Below are 18,581 nucleotides of genomic sequence, written 5' to 3'. Positions count from 1 at the left end.
TAAAAGAGACCTAAGGGGCAACTTTTTCATGCAGAGGGTGGTACATTTATGGAATGAGCTGCCAGAAGAAGTGATGGAGACAAGTACAATTGCAACATTTAAAAGGCATCTGGATGGGTATATGAATGGGAAGGGTTTGGAGGGATATGGGCCAGGTGCTGGCAGGTGGGATTGGATTGGGTTGGAATATCTGGTTAGCATGGATGAGTTGGACCGAAGGGTCTGTTTCCATGCTGTACACCTCTGTGACTCTATGACTCTATTTGGGAAGCAAAGATAATATGCTCAAGCTTTCTGCCTTTACTGAATTGCATAAACTTGGGAATCCTATGGTTCCTTGTTGCTTTCTCCATGGCAACATCTCAGCCAATTAGATTCAATTTGCCATCCAGTCAGTGTCAGTTTCTCCTCCAACATATATTGTGGTCATTTGAAATTTGCCATTCTTGCATGCATCCTGAAGAGTATGTGACAAAAAGTATTGGCAATGTTTTTTTTAGAAATTTTCCTTCAGTTCATGGCACTTTTAATATATAACCAACTTTAATGATGTCAAGGATTCACATATTTTTGTAATCAGAACACACATTTAAGCAAACAAATATTTCCAATGAGTAGGTGGGTTGGGAGAAGGAGGAAGGTGGGCGTTCAAAGTTACACTACAACTGACATATAGGGGGAAAAATGAGGAAGGGGGCAGAAAGCAGATCAACAGTCTTTATTTGAATACCACTCTTAAAATTATGTTATAACGTACAAATCCTTATAGCACTTATAAACATATAAACATTTGAACCAGAGGAAGGTGTAAGCCAGTCAGCTCCTTAACCCTGCTCCGCTATTCAATAAGATTACGATTGATCTGATTACTCCATATTCCTAGTTAAAAACAAGGCCTGCAGATGCTGGAAACCAGAGTCTAGATTAGAGTGGTGCTGGAAAAACACAGCAGGTCAGGCAGCATCTGAGGAGCAGGAAAATTGATGTTTCAGGCAAAAACCTCCATATTCCTGCCTACTTATAACAACCTGTCATCCATTGCTTAATAAACATCTATCTACCTCAGCCTAAAATATATCCATAGACTCTGCTTAAACTGCCTTTTGAGGAATAAAGTTCCAAAGGTAGATTTATGTCCTAATCTGTCTTAAATGTGTGACACTTTATTTTATAACAGTAACCTTTAGTTCTAGACTTTCCCACAAAACAAGACATCCTTTCCATTAGCATCCTGTCAAACTTCTCAAGATCTTATGTTTCATTCAAGTCTTCTAAAATCTAATTGATACAAGCCCAGCCTCTCCAATCTTTCCTCATAAGACAACTTGCCTTCCCAGCCTTACTCCAATAAATCTTCTCTGAACTGTTTCTAATGCATTTCCATCCATTTTTAAATAAGGTGATAATATTTTACACAGTGCTTAAGATGTGGTCTCACAAAGCCCTGTACAATTAAAGCATGACTTTCCAAATTTTGTATTCAGTTCCATTTGCAATAAATAATAACATTCTAGGTTATTATTTATCCTAGATGTCCTAATAATAACATTCTAGGTTATTATCTGGATGTCCTAATTACTTTCTGTATCTGCACGCTAGCCCTTTGTAATTTATGCACAAGGAAATCCAGAACCCTTTACATCCCACAGCTATGCAATCTCTCTCTATGTTGATAATATGCTTTTTTATTCTTCTTGTCAAATTGGATAATTTCACATTTTATCACATTATATTTCATTTGCCAAATCTTTACCTACTCACATGACCTCACAAATCCTGTTGTAGTACCCTTATATCTTCTGCACAACTTACTTTTCTATTTATTTTTAGATATTTAGAGAATTAAACAACTACACCTTCAGTATCTTCATCCAAATTGTTTATGTAAATTCTAAAAGCTGAGGCCACAGCGTGGATCCTTGCAGCACCCACTTATTATATCTTGCCAACTATAAAATGACCCATTTACACCTACACTTTGTTTCCTGCTAGCCAGTCTCATGCCAATTTGCTGCCTTCAACACCATGAACTTTTATTTTCAACAATAATTTTTGATGCAGCAAAAGTATGATTTGTAAGTGGGTGTACCATTGTGGATAAAAATTAATATAAAAAATGTCCTTTCACAACGACAAACAAATGACTGACGCAGGTACTACATGGATGGGATTGTGATAACTAAGAATAAACATTTGAACAGATCCAGTGGTATTTGTAATTTCAGTGCTTAACAGAATGATTTTGAAATAACAATGAACACAGCAAATATGTTATTAAATGCAATTGTTGAATCAGTACAGCACAAGAAGAATAAACTCGTAAGTCCTTAGATGTTTACATGGCACAAGGAGGCCATTTGGGCCATTGCATCTGTACTGTTCTACAAAAGTCAGACTACACTAATCCCATTTTCCAGCAGTGATTATGATAAGAATTAAACCAAAAGCAGTCTGTCAACAATTTGATCTTGCTTTTCCATCTTACCTTCATAAAGTGACCCCCAGCCAGCAATGTAACACATTGTCCCAGGAGGAAGCTCTCCTACACTTTCTGGCAAACACACAAAGTTCACATTCTCTGATATGGTTATAGGTTCTGTCAGTTCCAGGAGGGCAATGTCATTGTTGAATGTCCTTTGATTAAACTAGAATAAATAAACATATAACATTGAATATTTGTGATGAATCTCACTCTGAATTCAGCATTTTCCATGAACGTGAACTGTTTCCTCACATTCTGAGTTAGCTTTAATGCTATTAATCTTAATCCAGACATTGTGAAAGGAGTTTCAATTGCCCAATGGGAGAAAACATGGGAGCAGTATGCTTTGAAAATTACCCTCCTGGCTGGCACGTCTATGCCCTGACATCTCTGGAATGCTTTAGAATTTTCAAAGCAAGGTAATTGGTGAAGTCAGAAATCTACTTGACTTCAATTAATGTTCCATGTAAGTTATTTGTTAATGGGTTGTGAAGATGTAGAAGACATTTTTCAATGTGTAAAACATCAAACTTGAACGATATGGTGAACAGCAATACACAGTTGTTGGGTTCAATGAATTAGGAAACCTTTTGAGGTGGAAGATTACTACATTTGTTTTTCAGAAGGTCATAGATAATAGAGGATATGATATGGTTATTATTATGGAATCATGTGTGATGGATAATGAGTGAATATTTCAAGTTTCTGGGAATAATCAAGGACAGTCAATATAATGTTTTCAAAGCAAGTTTCGCTGGTGAGCATCTATGCTCCGCTCATATATGTCACCTCAATGTGAATGGGTTGAACAGTCATGAAAAGTCCAAACTTACTTTCATTTTTAAATTCCAATTCAGATATGCCATCCTAGACCTTTTATGAGAATATGAGAAAGTAACAACATGAGAAAAAGGAGCAGGGAAGACCATACATCTCATTTAGCTTATTCAATCAATCAATAAGAACATGGATGATTTTGAGATTTAACTCCAGTGTTCTCCCTATTGCCCATATCTCTTGATTCCCAATGAGACCAGAAAGCTGTCTTTATTTGCCTTCGATATATTTGTAATGAAGCATTCAATTTGCTTGAGTACAGATTCAATACGATTTGCATCCTTTCCAGTGAAGAAACTTGCTCTCATATCATTCCTCAATGATTGGCCCCCTGGTTTGGTACCTGTCCTGTCAAGGTGCTTCATAAGATCACCTTTTACTCTTCTAAACCCCAGAGAATAACAACCAAATTTACTGAACCTTTCATCATAGGACAACTGTCACATCCTATGAACCAATTTGTTGAGCTTTTGCTGCACTGCCTCTGGTAAGTGTTATTCCTCCTTTCATTATGGACAGCAAAACTGCACACATTTTTCAGGTAATGGTCTCAGTAAACCTTTGTGTCATTCTGAAAAGACTTTCTATTCTTGCATTGCAATTCCCTCTTAATAAAGGCCAATTCTTTGATTCCTTGCCAGAGTTACATCTAACTCTATCTGAAAATCAACATTTACAAGTTCAGGCTTTTAAAAATCACTTTCCTTGCTTTGAAACCAAAGTGGATAGCTTCACATGTTCCCACATTTTATTCCATCTGTCTCATATCCACCTATTTAAATTGTTATTTTTTGTGCCCTTCACACAGCTTGTGCCTCCACTTAGCTTTGTATCATTATTACATCACTCTCCATTTCTTAGTTTAAGCATTTAATATAAATTTAACAAAGGCCTCAGCACCAATCCATACAGCACTCTATTGGTCACAAGTTTCCAACTTGAAAATGCCCCATTTATCTCTACTTTCTATTTCCTGTTTGTGAACCAATCCTCTATTCATGGATAACTCCCAACTCCACAAACCTTACCCTGAGTATTAATATTTTGTGTGGTACCTTATCAAATGCCTTCTGAAAGTCCACATTTGCTACATCTATTGGTTCCCCTTTATCTTACTGGTTACATCCTTGCAAAACTAATAAACTTGTCAAACTGATTTCTCTACCATAAAACCATGTTGACTTATTTTAACTAAAGTATGCTCTTCTAAGTGTATTGTTAAGACATCAAATTCCAACACATTCCCAATGATTGACATCAGTGCTAAGGGGCCCATAGTTCCTTTCTGTCTTTGAACAGTGGTATTACTTTTACTAACTTGTAATCTGCTGTAAGTGCTCCAGAATCTAAGGATTTTTGGAAGTCATAGCTATTGCGTCCACCATCTCAGCATCCACCACTTATAGAAACCTAGGGTAAAGGGCCTGAGGTCCTGGGGATTTGCTGGCTTTGAGTCCATTAAGTTTCCCCAGGTTCGTTGTTCTGTAAATTGTAATCATGGAGAACTTTATTTTGTGCAATGGGAATACTTTTAACAATTATAGGCCTAAAGCCCACTTTTCAAACAGCTGGGAGACACTGGTTGTGAGTACATTGCTTTTACCTACCTAATCCTCATTTCTGTATCCTGTTCAGCAGCCTTCAGTATTTTCTCGATACTGAATGGTAGTGATATAGTCAATCAGTGATAGTTGTAAGCATTCTACTCCAAATGCTTAATGCACATCAGTAACATATGGATAGTCAATCAAATAAGACTTAAAAAGAAACATACACACATAGTGTAATTATTTTGCAAAGTCTTCTTCTCAACTTTTCAAAGGGCCTTTTTTGTACTAACATGGCTGATCTTCCTCTCTCTGTGTATATAATGTGTTGCTATTTAAAACTTATAGTATGCATGCTTGGCAATGAAAAAAGCTTTTATTATTCATTACATGTCCACAAATCAAGCACCATCACTTTGATAATGTTGTTTCTCTTAGAATAAAGCCTCAAAGGTCCCTAATTGTGCCATGCTTTTCTTTATAATGTTTCCTTTTAACGTCTTATCACTAATTCAAATTCTGCATGCAGTGCATTTTATTTCCCCAATTCCTTTTAACTTAATTAACAACTGAAATTTTCCATTAAATTGGTCAGATTGGTCACTTTCTTTACAGTTAAAAAACTCAGGGATCCTCGAGTGGATAGGATAAATAGACAAGGTCTTTTCCCTGGGGTGGGCGAGTCCAAACTAGAGGGCATAGGTTTAGGGTAAGAGGGAAAAGATTTAAAAGAGACCTAAGGGGCAACTTTTTCATGCAGAGGGTGATGCATGTGTGGAATATGCTGCCAAATGAAGTGGTAGAGGCTGGTACAATTGCAACATTTAAAAGGCATCTGGATGGATATATGAATAGGAAAGGTTTGGAGGAATATGGGCTGGGTACTGGCAATTGGGAGTAGATTAAGTTGGGATATCTGGTTGGTTGGCATGGACAAGTTGGACTGAAGGGTCTGTTTCCGTACTGGGTGTCTCTATGACTCCATGACACTAAGAGGCTATATTTGCAAATCTGCTTTCAAAGCTCTGTGTCTTCTGACTACCAGAATACAACCTATCCAGCAGAAAGAAACCCTGCCCATTAATTTCTCCAGCTGAAATTTCACCTTAATAGCCTCGTAAAGGCCGCTTTATCAAATACATTATGGAAGTAATGACGGATGTAGGGCTACAATCATTTGACAACTTAATGAAGGTTTCAAAATATTCAACCAAATTAGTGACACAGAACCTGCATTTCCAAAAACCATCCTGCTATTCCCAATTACCTCTTCTCCATGTCTGACTAGAGGCTTTCCTACCAAATATTGAATAAACGTTCAAGTCAATAAAATTCAGGGTGCAAACTTTGAATGAACCACTTTACCTTGGGGTGTGTGATAATCCGGTTGATTTGCAAAGTTTTTTCCTCAGTATCTTGCTTTTTCAAGTCATATTCACCAATGACTACTTGCCAGTAATTCTCATTTCTGTTCCTGAATGAAAAAGCAAACAAAAGACTTGCATTTATGTTTCACCTTTCACAATCTTGGGATATCCCAACTACATGACAGACAATGGAGAACTTATTAAGTTTGGACATATCATAGAACAAATGGATATATACGTTATTGAACAGAATAGGGCTCTTTTTGCTGTAGTTTAAGAATAGGAGAAATGCCCTTATGGAAATATATGGCCTTCCTAGAAGGGTTGACAATATAGATACTAAGGCACTTTACCTTGCTGGAGAGTCGAGAAAAAAGGGATAAGGAGACAGCAGGTTAGAACTGTGATGTGGGGATATCAGTGGGTTGTTAACCTTGGGAATTGTCTACCTCAGTGAGAGATGAATGTTCAGACATTAAATATTCTCTAAATCTCAGGACTCATTTAGATGCCACATGCAAAATCAACAAGAAGCAACTGATGTATTCCAGAGACTGCCCTCTAAGATTGATCTGTCATGACAAAGATGTCCTATGACAAGAAAAACATGGAGACATTGTGCCTTGGCAGCCACAATATTTATTATGTATCCATAGCAGGATAGCTTCAAAAAAGTGTAAACTTGTCTTTTTGATCCCTAATCTACTTGTTTACTGGGTTGGCCTGGTAAGTAATTTATTGTCCCATGTCATTCATGGCTCCAAGTAAAACAGGAGTGGGGTCACATTTCTTTCACGTGCATATATTAAAAAGGATCCCTGTTGGCTTTGTCTGGGTTCTTGCTGCTTGTTGAACACAGTAGTTTAAGCTAGGACCAAGTCAACTCCTGGGGACTCCAGGATGGGTAAGTAACTTCGGAAATTTCCATTGGACGGGTAACTGTGCCAGCCAGACCATCTCCCCATGTAAACTTGCTAATGTCATTAAACTGGTAAATGACATTAATCAACTTACAAAGTTACAAGGATATCAATAAATAATAGTTCTTTATCAGCTTTTGATTCATATTAAATTTATTTCTGGTTGTTCTCATAGCATCAGTAACAATCTCACCCTGTGAAGCAATGTGCTGCTGTAATAATCCATGAATGCTGCACCAACACGCCTCCACACATCACATTCCCATTCAGTTTTAACAATACCAGCCATGGCCAACTCCCAGGAGCTGCTCTGTTCCCACCAACAATCCTCCCCATGGCAACAGTGTGATTAGTCGTCGTTGCTTTCTGACCACAAGTGACTGAAAGGAAGAGAATACTTCCATAAACATATCAAACATGCTGCATCCTAATACAAAAATTACCCCATCCCCACCTCACCTAAAAAAGCCCAACAGTGTAAAGGAATTGTAGCTTACTTCCTCCCATAGATTATGGAAACCCATTTTTATATGCTGGTTTCATGTTGTTTTATTGGTTCTGTTATCTTTACACCATAGTGAGGTAAATGCATCCAGTTGAAGCTATTGTCATCTTATAACATCAACAGAAACACTTCAGATCATTAAGGAAACTAAGTGAATGTTACTAGATACTGACTGGGTCCTGCAGCAAGTGCAAATTACTGCAGATGCAGGAATCTGTACTGAAAACAACAAATGCTGGAGATCACAGCAGGTCAGACAGCATCCATGGGGAGAGAGCGAGCTAATGTTTCGAGTATAGATGACTGCATAAGAGCTGAAGTGAAGTGTATAGGGGACAGCATATTTGCTACATTTAGTGGGCAGGGGTGGGGTACATAGTGCTGGGGGAGAAAAGATGTTGCTAGTTCAGATTAAGTGATCAGAATGCAAGAATGGCAGACAATGGTGTGTCTAACTACTAGACTTGAAAGAACAGACAAGCGAAAGTGAGAACTGCAGATGCTGGAGATGGTGCTAGAAAAGCAAAGCAGGTCAGGCAGCATCTGAGAAGCAGGAGAATCGATTTTTCAGGCAAAAGCCATTCTTCAGGAATGAGGCTGGGAGCCTCAGGGGTGGAGAGATAAATGGGAGGGGGTGGGTCTAGGAGGAAGGTAACTGAGATGCAATAGGTGGATGGAGGTGGGGGTAAAGGTGATAGGTAGGAGGGGAGGGTGGTGCAGATAGGTGAGAAGGAAGATGGACAGATGGGACAGGTCATGAGGACAGTGCTGAGCTGGAAGGTTGGAACTGGGGTAAGGTGGAGGGAGGGGAAATGACGAAATTGGTGAAGTCCAAATTGATGCTGAAAATGTGTTGCTGGTTAAAGCACAGCAGGTCAGGCAGCATCCAAGGAACAGGAAATTCGACGTTTCGGGCCAGAGCCCTTCATCAGGAAAGGGGTGGGCTCTGGCCTGAAACGTCGAATTTCCTGTTCCTTGGATGCTGCCTGACCTGCTGTGCTTTAACCAGCAACACATTTTCAGCTCTGATCTCCAGCATCTGCAGACCTCACTTTTTACTCGAAGTCCAAATTGATGCCCTGGGGTGGAAGTGTTCCGAGATGGAAGGTGAGGCGTTCTTCTTCCAGATGTTGGGTGGTGAGGGAGTGGCAATGGAGGAGGCCCAGGACCTGCATGTCCTCGGCAGAGTGGGAGGGGGAGTTGAAGTGTTTGGCCATGGGGCGGTGGGGTTGGTTGGTGTGGGTTTCCCCTAAAAGCTAAAAGAAAGGGAAGAAGTGGGAGTTGGTTCAGAATTTGTAGAAGCTGAACTCAATATTAAGTCGAGAAGACTATAAAGTGCCTAATTTGAAGATGAGATGCTGTTCCTCCAGTTTGTGCAATGATTCACTGGAACACTGGCATGCCGAGGACAGACAAGTAAAGAAACAAAAAAAAACTGCAGATTCTAAAATCCAAAGTTGACAAGCAGGAGGCTGGAAGTACACAGCAAACCAGGCAGGATCAGGAGGTGGAGACATTGACATTTTGGATGTAACCCTTTTTCCTCAGTGGGCATGTGAGCCCACTCTGTGTTAAAATGACCGGCTACGGGAAGTTCAGGGTCATGATTGTGCACAGACAGGAGGTGTTCTGAAAAGTGGTAACTTTATAGCCTTCTGGACTTAATATTGAGTTCAACATCTACAAATTGTAAACCAACTCCCATTTCTTTCTTTTCTTTTAGCTTTACTTGTTACATTATTTGTCACCATATCTTCCCTCCCCTCCCCCACATGAGTAGGACTGTCTGTTCTTTCAAGTCTGGCAATTTGACACATTATTGTTCTGCTATTCTCACATTTTGATCACATTAATCTAAACTATTAACATCCTTTCTCCCCAGTACTCTACACCCACTCACAACCCCTAACAAGAGCATAAATGCTGCTGTCTCCACGTTTAACTTCAGCTCTGACACAGAGTCATCTAGACTCAAAACGTTAGCTACCTCTCTCTCTATGGATGCTGTGATCACCTGCTATGATCTCCAGCATTTGTTGTTTTTAGTACGGGCCCTGCAACAGTCCTTCTCTCCTGAAGAGTTTTCAGACTAACAATATTAATAGGATATTATAGCTGAAACCAACTTGTTTAATTTAAACATTATCAGCACACAGAATCCTAACTTAAGAATTCTAGGATATTGTTATCTATTTGTGGGTTGTTGAGGATTAAGTGTGTTTTAATGTTTGCTTATGAATATTTGTAATAAGAATCAATTCTAGATTACATTATATTCATGAGTATGTGTTATAGAATTAGTAGCAATTAAAGATACTCATAGCCTGACAATTCTATTTTAAATGGACATACAATCTTCCAATGCACTCGTGAAAATACTAGATATTCCAAAAAAAAGTCACAATTTAGTGTGATTACTTGGTAGGATGATTCAACAGCGAGATGAGATTTTCCATTAGAGAGCAGTGAGAGGCATATTTGCATGTATTAGCATGTATTAAACTCTCATTATTATCTAATCTCACCTCATTAATATGCAGTTTCTCATTCTCCCACCCACCAGATAGAAATTAAAAGGCAACAGTTCCCAACATAAAAGTTGGACCAGTTACTTGGCAAATCCAGCTCACCACTTGCTTCCCCGATATCCATCCTGGACACCAGACATCAGCATCTCAAGGCATGGTCCTAGGGCAATGATTGCATACACTACCATCCATGATTTGGAGATGCCGGTGTTGGACTGGGGTGTGCAAAGTTAAAAATCACACAACACCAGGTTATAGTGCAACAGGTTTAATTGGAAGCACACTAGCTTTCAGAGCGATGCTCCTTCATCAGGTGATTGTGGAGGGCTCAATCGTAACATAGAATTTATAGCAAAAATTTATAGTGTGATGTAACTGAAATCATACATTGAAAAATTGATTGTCTGTTAAGCCTTTCATCTGTTAGAATACAGTGATAGTTTCACTTCTTTCATGTGTAAATCACAAAACCTTTTTTAAAAAAATTTGCATTCTCGGGATTGCTGTTAACAATGGTGATAGCGAGACAATATGATGAAGGTGTTGGCCCCCTGTGTTCTCTGTCTATGCCATGATGTTTAGATTGATTCTAATCGAAAAAATGAGATAACAGAGTTTTACATAAATTCATGCAGTTTTCGAGCTCAGAGTTCTACATGAATGCATGCAGTTTTTGAGCAAAGTACAATGTAACTCTGCAAGTACAAATTCACCCCACAAAATATATGTGTGCATGTGGGTCTTTGTCTGTCTGTGTGTGTATATCTGTCTGGGGTGGGGGTTGTGAGTGTGAGAAAGTGTATGTGTGTGTGTGTAGTGAGTGCAGAGTGTCTTAAGTCTGTGAGGGGGTGCATGTGTGAGTGTGGGAGTGTATGTGTCTATAAGAGTGTGTGCGGGTATCCATGTGTATGTGAGAGTATGTGTGTGTAGGAATATCTGTGTGTGTGTGTAGTGCAATGATCACCTGTAATGTGACATGAACCCAAGGTCTCGGTTGAGGCCCTCCCTATGGGTACCAAACTTAGCTATCAGCCTCTGCTCGGCCACTTTTCTCTGCTGCCTGTCCCGAAGTCCACCTTGAAGGATGGTCACTCGAAGGTCCGAGGCTGAATGTCCTGGACCACTGAAGTGTTCCCCAACTGGGAGGGAACCCTCCTGTCTGTTGATTGTTGTGCGGTGCCCATTCATCCGTTGTCGTAGCCTTTGCTCGGTTTCCCCAATGTACCATGCCTCCGGGCATCCTTGCCTGCAACGTATAAGATAGACAACGTTGGCTGAGTCACATTAGTACCTGCCATGTACAAGGTGGAAGGTGTTCCCACGCGTAATGGTGGTATCTATGTCCACAATCTGACACGTCTTGCAGCGTCCACCGTGACAGGGTTATATGGAGTTGTCCTGAGAGCCGGGCAGTTTGCTACAGACAATTATCTGTTTGAGGTTTCGCGGTTGTTTAAAGGCAAGTAGTGGAGGTGTGGGGAAGATCTTGGTGAGGTGCTCATCCTCATTGATAATGCGTTGCAGGTCATGAAGAACATGGCGTAATTTTTCAGCTCCTGGGAAATACTGAACAACGAAGGGTACCCTGTCAGTTGCAGCATATGTCTGTCTCCTGAGGAGGTCATTACGGTTCCTTGCTGTTGCACGTTGGAACTGGCGGTCGATGTGTTGAGCATCGTACCCCGTTCTTGTGAGGGCATCCCTGAGTACTTCCAGGTGTCCATCACGTTCCTCCTCATCTGAGCAGATCCGGTGTATGTGTAGGGCTTGTCCATAGGGAATGACTGTTTTAATATGTTTTGGGTGGAAGCTGGAGAAGTGTAGCATTGTGAGGTTGTCTGTGGGTTTGCGGTAAAGTGTGGTGCTGAGGTATCCATCCTTGATGGAGATGCACGTGTCCAAGAATGAGACAGATAGTCGAGAGTAGACCATGGTGAGTTTGATGGTGGGATGAAACTTGTTGATGTCACTGTGTAGTTTTATCAGTGACTCCTTGCCTTGGGTCCAGAGGAAGAAAATGTCATCAATGTACCTGGTGTACAATGTTGGTTGGAGATCCTGCATAGAGAAGAAATCTTGTTTGAACCTGTGCATAAAAATGTTGGCATATTGGGGTGCAAATTTGATCCCCATGGCTGTTCTGTGTGTCTGGATGAAGAATTGGTTCTCAAAGGTGACGACGTTATGATTGAGGATAAAGCGGATGAGCTGTAGGATGGTGTTTGGAGACCGGCAGTTGTTGGTGTCGAGTACTGAGGCTGTTGCCATGATGCTATCACTGTGGGGGATGCTGGTGTAGAGTGCGGAAACGTCCATTGTGACGAGGAATGTTCCCGGTTCGACTGGTCCGTGAGTGCTGAGTTTCTGTAAGAAATCCGTAGTGTCGCAACAGAAGCTGGAGATCCCCTATACAATAGGTTTCAAGATGCCTTCCACATAGCCGGAGAGATTCTCACGTAGGGTCCCATTGCCCTTTCACGATGGGACGTCCCGATGTGTTGGCTTTGTGTACCTTTGGAAGGCAGTAGAAGTCGCCTACTTGAGAAGTACATGGGATGAGGGCACATAGAGAACTCTGAAGGACTGGATCCAAAGTTTTGATCGGTGTGTTTAATTCTCGGGTGTGTTCTTTGGTCGGATCAGCTGGTGGTTGCCTGTGGTGTTCCTGGTTGTTCAGTTGTCGGTACACTTCCTTGCAGTAATCTGTTCTATTCTGAATGACAATGGCTCCTCCTTTATCTGCTGGTTTGATGACAATGTTGTCATTGGTTTTGAGAGCCTGGATGGCATTGCGTTGTGAACAGGTGATGTTTTGCTCTACCTTGTGGGTACGGCTGATGAATCTGGCATTTATATATTTCCTGACAGTTTGAGCATACATGTCAAGCCCAGGGCAGCGGCCCTCCAGTGGGGTCATTGTTGACACCTTCTTTGGTTGCTCCCCTACAGATCCCTGTGATGACTGTCGGTTGGATTCGGTTGGAGGAATTGAGCTATAGGGAGAGGCTGAATAGACTGAGCTATTTTCCCTGGAGCATTGGAAGCTGAGGGTGGGGGGGGGGTGACCTTTTAGAAGTTTATAAAATCATGAGGGGCATAGTTAGGGGTAATAGCCAAGGTCTTTTTCCCAGGCTAGTAGTGTCCAAACCTAGAGGACATAGTTTTAATGTGAGAGGGGAAAGATTTGAAAAAGACTTAGGGAGCAATTTGTTCATGAAGAGGGTATTGTTGCAAGTATGGAATGAGCTGCCAGAGGAAATGGCAGAGGCTGGTACAGTTACAAAATTTAAAAGGGATCTGGGTGAGTTTATGAACAGGAAGGGTTTAGAGGGATATGAGCCAATGCTGGCCAACAGAACTAGATTAATTTAGGATATCTGGTTGGTGTGGAGACTTTCCATGCTGTGCAGCTGTATGACTCTATGACCAGGGTGCACCTCAGAAGTGTTCATCAGCTCACTCCCTTTGTGCCTACTTTGATGCTCGCAGCATTCCTGCCTTGCCTTATCTTACCTTTTTGCACTTTGCCCTCTCAGTCAGGCCTTAAGTGCCCACAATTGTTCTGACTTGTCTTGCATTTTACAGTGGAAGCCAGGTAGCTTCAAGGGACAATTACATCAAATTACTCACACAGAACACGGTGAAAACATTGCACCCTGTACGGGAAATGTAAACAGTGTCCCTATGGGGTGTAAATGCTGCACAGAAGCTACCTTGACCATTTCATTGGTTATTGCAGCTAGTCATCTCTGTGAAATAATCACAGATATTTGAGGACCATAATGCAAAACTCTCATAGGCTGCACAGGGGCACAGAACTGATTTCCTCTCATGATTTAGAGACGGTAAACGTTTGCTATAAATTCTGTGTCTTACAATTTTGTACTCCACAGACACCTGATGAAGGAGCAGCGCTCTGAAAGCTAGGGCTTCCAATTAAACCCATTGGACTATAATCTGGTGTTGTGTGATTTTTAACTTTGATTTCCTCTCAAATTGAGTCGTAGTATTTGCCAACCTGCCCTTATATACAACGATGCCTTTCTTGAGTGACGTGAGGCTGGGAGGAGAATGTGTCATTACTCATGCAACATTGACAATGTCTGTTCACAATATCCTATGACATAAATAATGCTGCATTCAGCAAAGTAAGGTCTTATGTCAAAGTTCCATGAAAAAGCTTTGCATGGTCCTCTTTGTTGAAATGCTGCATGTCTCACTGTTGGAATATATTAATTTGTCATTTCTGTGTGATGTGAATGCTGACAGCATGCTGGGCTGTTTACAACTGGAGCAGGCTACGTGAGGGTATGATAGAGGTGGACGGACTGGGAGACAGGTAGCAGCCTTCCATGGAGGAAGGTAAAGACACTGTGCAGTAGGAACATCATTTTCTACCTGAATAAAAGTGAATGTTTTGAACCTTTTCAGCATGTGATGGTCCCACATTGAGAAATGAGAAGGTGCTGGGCTTCACTGGACATCAGGAAAGGGTAACACTAACTTAGTCACGATTGTAGACATTTTTACAATCTTGTCATGCATAGTATAACATACTTCTGGAGCAGTTGGGATTTGAACCAGGGATTTCTATCCCAAATATAGGGATACTGCTCCTAGGCCACAAGACAATGTAGACATGACTATAAAATGGGATCAGGCTAAGTACAGGTAGGCTGTGCCACTTGGTCCTTAAATAGCAATAGAAGTATGAATGTGCACTTGTATGTGCAACAAAGAGTCAACTGTGCTACCTCTGTGCCCTGAGGAAGCATCGGCTTGTGGTCATTCTCCCACCACATGCACAATGAATGGTACCTCTGGACTGCCAACATCTGACCAGGTAACAGCTGAGGTTTAAAGATGGCATTAGCACAAGAGATCCTGGAATATCCTGTCAGTAGCGAAAACACGTGGCCACAGTTAGTAGAAGAATACCATTGAGGTAATGAGATGAGTTTAGGAAGGTAGTGTGAAAGAACTTGCTGAGCCTTGTGAAAGAAACCCTTCATGAAACCCACCAACATTGACACTCTGGTAAGACTCAGCTACTGTGTAATCACAGATTATGGCTGTCCTAGTCTGAGTGTGTGTGCTATTTTTATTTCATTCTACCTTTAAAAAATTTGAATTTTGTCTCTATTATAAAGAAATAGTCTGCAATTGTTTATTGTAAGATCTTATGAAAGACAGATGTTCTTTGGTGGATCACAATAATCTCTCTTTTTTTTTAATAAATCGAGGAAATGCCCCGATATGTAAAAGGTCATGTGCAATCACACCTCCCTAACTGCCTGCTTTGCTGTCTGACAGTGTGCTCCCAGCAACATTTCAAATTCTCATATTGCTTAGATTCAGCTTTAAATTGAACATGTTGATTGCTGGATTAATTTGGTGATTTTTCTTTACAATACAACATCAGTAACCAACTAATCATTATCTTAGATGGCTGGCTGTGAGGCGATCAGTGGAGAGAGGCAGTAAATAATTGAAATGACTAATGTTGATGTTTATTTCATGGGTTTGGAATGCAATGAGGTGGTATAATGTTAATTGCACAAAGCTCCAGTTGGATCTTATCTGCAGAACTGAGTTCAGTTCTGGAAAACCTACCTCGGCTCTTGAGGGAAAGCAGCATAGGTTCAACAGTATTATACTGGGCCTAAAAGAATAAAATTATGGAGACACTTTTCATGGACAACATTCATATTCCCTTGAATATAAAAGAATAAAAGGTGATCAAATTAAAGTGATGAAGATGAAAAAAGAAATTAATGGAGCAAATAGAGAGTAAATTCTTCCTCTGGTGGTAGAACCCAGAACATGGCATAATATGAACACCAGAGCTATGTTGTTAAGGTTCACAACAGGAAATATTTCTGCCCAAAAAGTGCTGTAAGACCATGGGATTCTCTCCCCCAGAGAAGGTAGGTCATTTGAAAATTGCAAAGCTGAATTTGATCTTTCTGGGCAGCACGGTGGCTCAGTGGTTAGCACTGCTGCCTCACAGCGCCAGGGACCCAGGTTTCATTCCCGCCTCGGTCGACTGTGTGTAGGGTTTGCATATTCCCCCTGTGTCTGTGTGGGTTACCTCCGAGTGCTCCGGTTTCCTCCCACAATCCAAAGATGTGCAGTTTAGGTGAATTAGCCTGGCTAAATTGTCCATAGTCAGGATAAATATAGGGTAGAGGAATTGGTCTGGGTGGGTTACTCCTCGGAAGGTCGATGTGGACTTGTTGGGCCGAAGGGCCTGTTTCTATACTGTAGGGAATCTAATTTAATCTAAAAGAAGTATAATAGGGGACCAGGGTGGTTGAGTAAAGATACAGATCAGCTATGATCTGAATGAGTGGTAGAACAGGCTTAAGGAATGGAATGTTCTTACTTATCACTTAGTAACAAGGAGCCATTCTCTCTCTTTCACACTTTTAGTTACACCCTTTTTATATCTCTTTCTCTGCTCTATTAATCAGGCATTTGTCATTTGTAATGGGCCTCTGTACTGTCTGTTTTCTTGGTCCTTCTCTGCCTTTTCAAAACTATTAAAACAATTTTCCAACACTTTTCAGTTTTGAAGAAGTGATGTGAGGAACAACACTAACTCCGTTTCACTCTCCACAGACACTGCCAAACCTTGCTGAATTTCTCCAGCATTCTGAGTATTTATTTTAGACTTCTAGCATCCACGGTATTTTGTCTTTAAGTGGAATGGTCTACTCCAGTTGCTATGTTCCGCAGGATATTATAACTTAAATCATACAGAGAGTAGTTGTGAAGGCAACCCATTCACATCTAATTAGTTTTGAGACTTTGTTTAATACTTCCCATATTTTGAAGAAGTATAATTATTTGCTTTTTATTACTGAAAACATTGTTTTATTGTGCTGCTGTTTCTTTCTCTATTTGTTATGATTACATTTGTACCTTCATTTACATGCTAAGCAATTTTTAATAGATTGTTTTTCAGATCAATAACATAATAAAGATATGGGCAAAGATATAAGTTTTGGTATTTCAGGAAAACAGATATCCATTTTACCAGGATTTCCATTGCAATGTGACGTATGATTTAATAGGCTACAAGATTAATTGCTGCCATATTCCTGAACTGATGTGGAAGTGTTTGTGTTGGACTACTGGTGTGGACAGGTTCAGAAGTCACATGACACCAGGTTATAGTTCAATAGGTTTATTTAAAATCACAAGCTTTTGTAGCGCTGTTCCTTCATAACCTGATGAAGCAGCAGTGCTCAGAAAGTTTGTGATTTTAAATGACCCTATTGGTCTATTATCTGGTGTGACTTCTGACCTATTCCTGCATTGTGATTCCAAATATTCAGAAGTCAGTTCTTACCTTTCCTTTCTGATTTTAACATGGAATTCAGGCTCTTCATGTTGTCTGTCTGACCTGTAAAAAAAACAGTCACACTATAACGTTTGTTATAATTGATTGTCTCTAGTACTTACTGACCACTGTGTATTCTTTTATTTAAACTGCTTTCTCATCATCTCATCTGTGTAGAAATGGTCACAAATGCAACATAGAGTTTATTCACCAGAACAAATATTGATTTATATTGTAAGTACGAGAAGTCTCAGTATAAGTGGGATACATGTCTTCTATCCAAGCAGATCCAAACCACCCCTCCAAATGCCTGGCATAGTGATACTGGTGCAAACTGAATTTTTAGGTTCATACATACTGCACTGAAGTATCCGGGCATGACAGCGTTCTTCCATCTGTTTCAGACAGCTCACTTTACGATACCCTCCTTTTGGACAGTACGTCTGATAATACCAACAGGCCTTACTCAGCTCCCATTGACGCTCAGACTCAGGTTCCGCCAATTTTGCTCTTAAAATAGTCTCACAGTTGGGCTCAGAGGTAGGCATGACTCCTGAAACAAAAAATAAATAAAAACCAAGAACCAATGATGGTAGAAGATGACATTGTAATTACCAATATCAGTAAAACTGAGGCAAATTAAAATTGATATTATTCAAGAATATTGTCAAAACTGTTCTTCAGCCTATTATGTAGTAGATATGATACGGAGTTTTACGTTCTTAATCAGAAATTTCTTGCAATTATCTCCTTTCAAACATGGTGCTAATCCACTGCTAAATGCTGTACAGAAATTGGCTAGTCAGAAAGTTGTCTCTACCACCTAAACGTTTGGTTAAGAGTTATGAAGTTAAAATGGTTTTTGCAGAGAAAGAAGTACCGATTTAAATATCAATTCCACGGTCACCATTCCTGACCACAATGTCATTTGTAACTGATATTTCAGTCATGTTAATGGAATGGTGCTCCAGCAGCTTTAAAAAGTTCCCAAAACCACTTGTGCACAAGTCATATGAAGACATGGGCGTATCTAAAAGCCCTACTGTGTAA

The 18,581-nt window shown here is 40.3% G+C and overlaps 1 protein-coding gene across 1 annotated transcript in view; it reads right to left on the bottom strand.

Moving 5' to 3' along the window:
* prss56 (serine protease 56) overlaps nucleotides 1-18,581 on the bottom strand; it is a 69,574-nt gene that overhangs the window by 33,773 nt on the left and 17,220 nt on the right. Inside the window, exons 4-8 of the mRNA XM_060834444.1 lie at nucleotides 17,890-18,084; nucleotides 17,541-17,594; nucleotides 7,347-7,533; nucleotides 6,232-6,340; nucleotides 2,486-2,645 (exon numbers count right to left, since the gene is read on the bottom strand). Coding sequence (XP_060690427.1) covers nucleotides 2,486-2,645; nucleotides 6,232-6,340; nucleotides 7,347-7,533; nucleotides 17,541-17,594; nucleotides 17,890-18,084 — 705 coding nt within the window. The remainder of the gene's footprint in view (nucleotides 1-2,485; nucleotides 2,646-6,231; nucleotides 6,341-7,346; nucleotides 7,534-17,540; nucleotides 17,595-17,889; nucleotides 18,085-18,581) is intronic.

Source organism: Hemiscyllium ocellatum, chromosome 13 (assembly GCF_020745735.1).
Source record: "Hemiscyllium ocellatum isolate sHemOce1 chromosome 13, sHemOce1.pat.X.cur, whole genome shotgun sequence".
NCBI lineage: Eukaryota > Metazoa > Chordata > Chondrichthyes > Orectolobiformes > Hemiscylliidae > Hemiscyllium > Hemiscyllium ocellatum.
Note: the sequence above shows the minus strand (reverse complement) of the source record. Positions and strands in the feature narration are given on the sequence as shown.